The 8776-nt window shown below is 30.7% G+C and overlaps 1 protein-coding gene across 2 annotated transcripts in view; it reads right to left on the bottom strand.

The window, feature by feature from the left end:
- Nucleotides 1–5929, bottom strand: part of LOC125844401 (beta-amyrin 28-monooxygenase-like) — a 20404-nt gene extending 14475 nt beyond the window's left edge. Inside the window, exons 1-3 of one of the 2 annotated variants that reach the window (XM_049523716.1) lie at nt 4959–5922; nt 4270–4457; nt 3756–3971 (exon numbers count right to left, since the gene is read on the bottom strand). In XM_049523716.1, coding sequence (XP_049379673.1) covers nt 3756–3971; nt 4270–4457; nt 4959–5904 — 1350 coding nt within the window. In that variant the 5' untranslated portion in view covers nt 5905–5922. Of the gene's footprint in view, nt 1–3553; nt 3972–4269; nt 4458–4958 lie in introns of those variants that run through there. The other variant, XM_049523717.1, reaches the window with a different exon arrangement.
- Between the last annotated feature and the right edge of the window lie 2847 nt (nt 5930–8776).

Raw genomic sequence — 8776 nt, 5'->3', positions numbered from 1 at the left:
GGGGGTGAAAAATAAAAATTTGAAATTGAAAGTATTTTTTAAAAAACAATCTTTAAATTTATTATTTTTTTGGGGAAGGGGGGGGGGGTGTGCTGGTAGGGGCTGGCGAAATAAAAATTTGAAATTGAAAGTATTTTTTAAAAACAAACTCTAAATTTATTTTTTTGGGGGGGGGGTGGTAGGGGCCTGGCGAGAGGGAGGGGGGTCGGGGTGAGGGTGGGTAAAATAATAAAAAAATTGAAGTTTAAAAATATATTTTTTAAAATAAGCTTTAAATTATATTTTAAAACAAAAAAAAATTGTAATTTGAAGTTGGAGGAAAGTTTTGGAAAATGTTTTCCTTAATTTTGAAGGGAAGTCATTTTCCTTAAATTTGAGGAAAATGAGTTGATTTGAGAAATATTTTCCAAAACATTTTACCCAACCAAACATGAAAAAATTGTAAAACATTTTCTGGAAAATGTTTTCCTTCATACCAAGCACACCCTTAGTTGTTGTAGTATTCCTAATCGAATTGGCTTATTTCTTGAAAAGTTTGCTTAGTTCCTTGCATGAAACTCAGAACCCTAGTTGTATAATTTCTTTTAGTTCATGAATTATACATGCTAGGTCAGTAAAACAGATAATCATGCTCCAGATTTTGAATGTTACATTATAGTACATAAATGTGCATTTCAGATTTGCATATCAATATTTTGAGTTATCTAGTATTTCAGTTATGTTGTGTCATATACATATTCAGTTGGGAGTAGGCTTAGCACCGAGTTTGACTAGGGTTCAGCGTACCCTCATAGTCCCAGAACTATATGCCCTCATATGAGTATAAGTCCCCTCTGTGGGCATCAGATTTAGTGATCACACCAGTCATGTCTTTATACCCCCGGCAAGGTATATTGGGTCCTCTCGATGAGGCGTATACAACGAACTCAACATTTAGCTCACGTGGTTTTATGTCGGTTGATAGTAGCTCCTACAGTCAGACTCTAGTGCATTTGACCAGGTTTTCAGTTTATACTTCAGTATTCAGTCTCAACATGTTATGTTCATGATTAGTACTTGGTCATTGCATTTAGCTCAATTTCCAGTTATATTTCAACATATATACATTCTGCTCAGTTTATGTCATTTGCTCAGTTATGCTTTGTTTAGTTGTATATCTTGTTCAGGTATTATATATACTTGCATGCTCAATAAATTCCAAGAACTGACGCATACTCTGCGCTATATCCTTTCATGATGTAGGTTCAGGTACTCAACATCCAAATCACGCTTAGATCATTTATCGGTCCGCATTCAACAACTTCAGTTGTGAGTCCTCATACTTTGAGGACAACATACATGATTTTCATTTCTAGTCTTTTTGTTCAATTTTCAGTTTTAGTAGAGTTAGATGAGGGGCATTCCCAACAACTCTATCCAGTTAGAGGCTTTTTCAGAGATAGTAGTAGATTCAACTTTAGTTTTTGAGTGATTGTTCTGTATCAGTAAACTCTTAGTATGGTTTATATAAAGACTATTTGGTTATTCCCCACTTTCAGTTATCTATTGATTTAACTTCCGCATAGTACTTGTTTTATTCAGTGATTTTATAGTATGCTTATGATATGCCAGAGACAGGGTTAGCTTCGGGTCACTCGTGATCCTAGATCCCTTGTTACGTCAATAGGGTAGCCTCGGGGCGTGACATTGTAAGTAATCCACATCACATAACTCGGATCATTCGTTATTGGTTCCATTTTTTCTCCTGTCAAGAACCCAATTTTATTTCGTGCACCAATGCACATCTCCATCAATTGTGACCAGGAGAAAAATTCATTTAATCAAGAACAATACTCGTTAGCCATGTCAATTATTATGTCATATGTTCTTGACCTTCCAGCACTTCTTGTAGTAGTTTGAACAGTATTAGCACGTATTGCTCCGCCTCGACCACGTTCGGCGCCTGATCAATTCTTTGTTGTTGTGGAAGCCCCTTACCCTTGTCACTAGTCCATCATTCACCACGATGACGATCACCCTACCAGTTCGGGTAGCCGATAAGCTGGAAGCAAAAAATTACCTCGTGTATAGAATGTTTACGATGAGTATAATTCACTGATTTGCTCTCACCTCTCCACAATCTCTTGTCCTGCTATTTGTCTGAACCGCTAGTTAGGTGACCTCACATTGTTTTTCCTTTGTACAAGTGATGATATTCACCCTTCTGCTGGATTTAAATAGAGTAGACTTTGTTTAGAGTCGGCAATGAATCTACAGCGAGCATGTTGGTCCTCACAGTTCCATAGAGTGTGTCATCCAACACCATAAGGAAATGATGAATGTTTTCTTCCTCCCATCGCTTTTCTAATAATGCTCCTATGTTACACTTGCATCTGTCATATGTACACATAGGAATTTGTTTATAATTCACTAGTTCATCCCATATATCATTCATCTTTCCATTGTATGTTATAATTGTCATACCATGTTGCTTACATTCTACCAAATCAGATTTCAACTATTGAATTTGAGGCCCATTGGCAACTGAAAATTGTTCCTTAATTTATGTCTAGAGATCTTCTGCGTTCTCCGTATGTGATATGGTTGAACACAAAGTTAGTTCAATAGTATTTTAGATCCATTAGACTAGCATGGACCAAACTGTCCACCAATCCGCCAACTTAGAAAACCCCTTATAGTTGTGAGATGGTTACATCAACAAATTCTCATTTCCTTCGAGCTCGCATTGAGGTAAGCATTGCATGAGCCCATTCTTCATGATTTTCTCCCCGCAGTTATACTTGTGTAATTAAGTTTTCTAGGTTATCATTAGAAGTCAAATCGTAAGGTGAGATTTTGTTTTTGATTGATTCATTCCTTTGTGATTCTTCTTTCCCCACCATGGCTCTGATACCATATAAAAATAGAAATAAGTATTTGAAGAATCGAATCTCCCATCTAATTACAGGAAATAAGATTATATATACATGAGTTTAGTCTCCTACTCCTAATATCTCTCCTAACAATATTCTGAAAATATTACATTTCTTAACATATCCATATTAATAGAATATCACATCTCTTACAAATATAGATACACAATATAAACTTACTATATTTACACAAATCTTTACATAATAGATAACTTTTCAAGATACACTTATCTTATCTGATTATTATTTACCTCATATTTTTCTTTATATACAATAGTGTTGTGTATGTCCCTTTAATGGCTTATCATGTTCGAAATTTTTGTTGTTGACATTGATATTTGTATTAATTTTGTAAAAAAAAATAGTTGAATGTGGTAGAAAGTTCGTCGTTGGGACTTGTGGCAAATACAAATAAACAACAAAAATTGCTTCACCATGTGCTTGTTTTCTTTGAGCAAGTTTAAAAAATATCATCTATTTTGTTGCAAAGAAAATTGATTTGTACTTCAATGTCCCTCATCATAACTCTCCTAGTTATACTTCTTTTAGTAACTTTGTAGTATAATACAAACTTGGGTGTAGATATGGCCCAAAAGTGTTTCAAATGTCTCTTTACGTAACTTTAAAATCCATAGAAATAATAAGCAATAATTATTAATTCTTCCATTAAATTTGAAGAAGCAACATTAATAGATTGAAAGACATTAACTAGATGACATACTTTGACATTTTTTTTCATAAAAAAAAAATAAAAATAGCTTAAACAGCAGAAATGGTAATAGGGTATCCATCTGTTGGGATAGCTAGTAAGAAAAAAGGGTACAATATTTTTTCTGAAAGAACTTTAGGCTCCCATCTAAAATTTTTAAGTAGATGATGAAGAAAAACAAGAATCAATATTCTTGCAAATTCTTTTCCAGGACACATTCTATGTCCTCCGCCAAATGGAACTGATGTATAAGGAACTTGTCCATTTCCTTCAAATCTTGACGGATCAAACTTTGTAGGATTTGGAAAGTATTCACCATTCTTTTGTGTAGCTCCAAAACTCAAATATATCTGCAAATTTATTTAGATAACACATTCTAATTATATACTTATAAAGAGGCCAAGAAATATTCACAAAGTAATCACATCAAGGGTTAGACTTAGACATGAATAAATTAATTTAATGTAGGGGTAAAGTGTATGCATAAGTTCTACGTATTTTTAGATATACAATATACGGGATACATGTGCAACGCATGTGCTGAAAAACAAATACAATGATTACTAATGTCAGCATTATTAATACATCATATTCTGCATTATTCTTATACACCCTGCCAAATAACCTCGAAAAGGGAAGAATATGTACCTTCCATCCTTTTGGTATGTAGAAGTCTTCATAAGTGAAGTCCTCTATTGCTTCTCTAAAAATACCTTGAACAACTGGTGTGTTTCTTAACACTTCATTCACAAAGCTCCAAGTTTTCCTCATTTTTTGAATGTCATTCCAGCATAGCTCTTCCCTTGGCATCATTTGCATTGATATCTCATTTTGCTCTGTCAATTTACAATAAAGTATGGTCAGGATAGAAACTTTGTTATTAAGGGGTGTCAATAATTGTAGTAAAATATATAATTAAGAGATTAGTAGGACTACAACACACAACCTCAAGGAATTTTTGCAACACCTTAACCACTAGATCACTAAATATTTAACTTATGTCAATAGGTGTCAATACTAGTATAAATATTTATTAAACCAAATTTTGACCTCTAAGTACAATGTAATTTGATGAAGGGGAGTCTCTTTAGACCCCTTGGGCAAGGGTGAGTATGCCCTTGGGTGTGGACAAGTAAGCACTTAAAACTTGAATAAAATTGAACAAATAGACACATGGCGTCGTTCTACATGACAGTCCTATGTGGTGTCCTACATATATTATGTCACATAAGACATGTGTGTATACTTGTTCAATTTCATACAAGTTAAGTTGCCTACTATTAGCTCTTTCTGTAACAAATCATGCAATTTAAAAGGCAAAAAATATATAAAAATACCTTGGATTATTTCATTGAAGTACTCAGGCATTTGCTGAAGGTACTTCATGGTCAAAGTAATAGTTGTAGCAGTAGTATCATAACTACCAATAATAAAGCCAAACACTTTATCCTCTATTTCAACCTCAGTCATGTACTTTCCATCTTCATCTTGTTCATTGATCATTTGTGTTAACACATCAACTTTTGACAAATTTGGATTTTCTGATAATTCAACCTTTCTTTGTTTAATTATAACCTTCATTTGTTTCCTTAATTCATTCCCAGCTTTCATTGCCTTATAAAATGTTGTGCCAGGAAGATTTATGTCCACTGCCAAAAGACCTTGTGTAAAAATCTTGAATTTCTCATAAAGATTCAAGATTTTATCCGATTCTTCGATACCCATAAAGGCTCTAATAGAAAGAGAGAAAGTGAATAACTTAACTAGATCATACACTATCACTTCATGTTTCCCTTTCCAATGATTTTTCAAGTGCAAATGTGACATATTGTCCATAGTACTTATAAGTCTCTCTACATTTTGTGAGTTCAAAAAATAGCTAATGACATTGTGTGCCCTTTTGGTGTCATGTTCAATAGGGACAAATGATGTAGATGGGAAGAGTTTTTGAACAGACTTAGGTCTCCAACCAATGATAAGTTTATTACCTTGAGTGAATATGAATTTGTTAGCTGCTGGACCAGAAAAAATAACAACTTTTTGGCCAAGTAATGAGGTTTTGAATACATGAGAGTTGTATTTTTTGGTTCTTTCTTGAACAAACTCATGGACCAATCCATAGTAAAGTGAATTAAGGAATTGGATGGTTTCTCCAATAATAGGCCAACCAAAGGTGCCTGGAGCTAGAGGCATTTTTTCTTTTGGCTTGGCAAAGAAATATTTGAACAAAGAATAGATGATTATAGTAAGTGTGGTTGCAAAAGAGAGGAGGAAGAGGTCCATTTTGTGTACAACTCTTCTTTTTCCTAATTTGGTATTGAAGTCTATACCATGTGATATGTATATATAGCAAGTAAGGGAAATCCTCTACTTGCACGGTTTCAATATTGACATAATACAATAAATAAGTTTTTTAACTTGGTTTCAGCATACATCTATGTCCTTCAATTTTAGGTGTGCAGAATTAGGCACTTAAACTTGTGTAAATTATAACAAGTAGACACACACATCTTACGAGGCATAATACATGTAGGACGTCACATACGACACAAAATTGTAATGTAGGACGTCACGTAGGACGAATCTGTCTATTTTGTTCAATTTTATACAAGTTTAAGTGTCTACTTATGCATACTCAAAGTTGGAAGACATAAATGTCATCTGAAGTAAAGTTAAAGGGCATAGTTATGTATTATGCCTCTCAATATTTATTCATAATATTTTGAAAATAATTTAAAATTTTAGATCTAAAATAAGTTATATATATTTATGTTGTAGTAAATCATCGTATCAAGTGTAAAATGAATATCTAATAATTATTATTAATATTGGTAAATTTTCAAATCGTGTTAATTCAATGATTTAAATTTTTTGTTCTATAATAAATTATATACATGTGTGATTGTAAATTATATATATTTTTTTCTCAAAAGCCTAATGTAAGGGGGCTCACTGGGATATCCATAACTGAAGTATTTTTCTTTGCTGATCTTGCTTTTTTACTCCAAGTTAAAATTAAAAAAACAACTAAATTGGGTCCCACAATTTAAAAAAAATTACATATTAAGTAACTTAAAAGTTAAGGCTGAAGCAGACACATCAATGGAGATGTGTATGCCTACTTAACCTCAACTCCCTCTTATATAATATTTCATTCGACACATTTTATGTGATATCGTTTGATGTGGCACGATGTTTAAGAGAAAAAATAAAATTTTTTGAAACTTGTTTCTAATTATAGTAAGATAACATTTTTTTTAGACAAATTTAAAGGAAACAATGTAACATAAAATGAAATGAAATGAAGGAAGTAAGAAAATATCAGTAATACAATATGTAATACAATTTATATTACTATAGAACCTTATTCTTGATCTTTTACTCTTAATTTCATTTTACCAATTAAAATAGAATAATTTAATGTACCTATTTGACGATTAATATATATCATATATATAAGATCATAGTAAATTCATCGTTAATTTTTATTTATATAACGATAAAAAATAATTATAATAAAACAAGAAATATTTTTATTTTTATTTTTTTCTGAATTAAAGTAGAATAAATATTTGCTAATTCTAAAAACATATTATTAGAAAAGAATATGTCAATAAGAAAATAAATAATACATTTATTTGAAAAATGAGCATTTTTACCCATTAAAAACAATAAAAGCATTTTTTGGTCTAAAGTATTGACACCAAATGCATTTTTGTATCAAATCATAAACGGAAACTTTTTTATTCATATCACATAATTTAAGGATATTTTGACTTTTTTCCTTAAAAATGGAATTTTAACTTTTGATATTACATATTTAAGGCCATAAAATTAAATTTTTTAATATATTTAACATAACTTTAATTTTAGATTATAAAATTAATAACTTTATTTTTTATTTTTTTAAACTTAGTGTAAAATCATTGGACAAAGACATGCCGTAGTCATGGGGGATTGGGGTTGACGGAATCGACAGAAAACATAAAAAGAATACAATCATTATTGGGATGCCACTCATGCAATTCAATATTGAGCATATACAGATGTACTTTCTCAAAAAAAAATTATATGTTAAGTAAATTTTAAGTCGATGTAACTATTAAAAAAATAATAATTAATATAGTAAGTTTATTATTTTATACCTATTAATTGATAGTCTTAAACATATTTACTTATTACATTTTTTAAAGATATTAATTCAATATTAATAAATTAAAAGTATAATAAAAAGAACAAAACTATCCTAAAACATAGTTCTTTTCATATTAATGGAAATTATCAAAAAATGAAAAAACTTTATATATAAAACAAAAATAAATTATTTGCGCCGGAAAGTCCCACATTTGGGGTAAAACGCTCTCTAACAAAGGCGACTCCGTACCCAAGAGGGTTTGGATCCGAGACTTCTTGGTTAAGAATGAAGGTGTACTTACCACTCCACCACAACCCTTGTTGGTACTTATTATTACATATCAATTCCTCTTCACATTACTCATTAGCCATCTTCCATGTAAAAATTAAAAAATAAAAATTTAGGCAGATTTATTTGATAAAAGAAGAAGAAAGTAGTCAATAGTTTTACAACGTGTATCTATACGTAGCACTACTTTATTGTTAAAATATTTGTTCAGTAAAGTTTTTCTTTTGATAATGTTAATATTAAGGTTAAATTTGTCAAAATGTATTTTATTTATTTTTATTTTAAATAAATTTAAAGAAGTTAAAAAAATATGGGAGGAAGATTTAATATCATAAACCATAGGAGAGATGAGTATAGTAGAGTCAAACTTGAAAGGAGGTCTCCGATATTATTCCAAAATATTATTAATAATGATAAAATTCAAATCGTGTAAAGTCAATAATTTTAAAGTTTGTTTTACAATAAATTGTATTTATTTATGTGATTGAAATCTCTCATTCTTTTTTGTGAAAAACTTTATGTGAGATGGCTCATTGGAATTTCCATAACTAAAGTTTTTCTTTTTGTCGACCGTGTTCTTTTACTCTAATATATTGCAAAAAAATTACACAAATATCAATAACATTAAAAATAATAAAATCATAACTCAAGGATATGAATTTAAAAAATTAAAAAAAAAAAGCAACTAAAATGGTCCCATAATTTTAAAAAAAGGTATACATCAAATAAATT

This window comes from Solanum stenotomum, chromosome 11 (genome assembly GCF_019186545.1).
Source record: "Solanum stenotomum isolate F172 chromosome 11, ASM1918654v1, whole genome shotgun sequence".
In the NCBI taxonomy this organism is placed as follows: Eukaryota; Viridiplantae; Streptophyta; class Magnoliopsida; order Solanales; family Solanaceae; genus Solanum; species Solanum stenotomum.
This window is presented reverse-complemented; position numbering and strand designations above follow the sequence as displayed.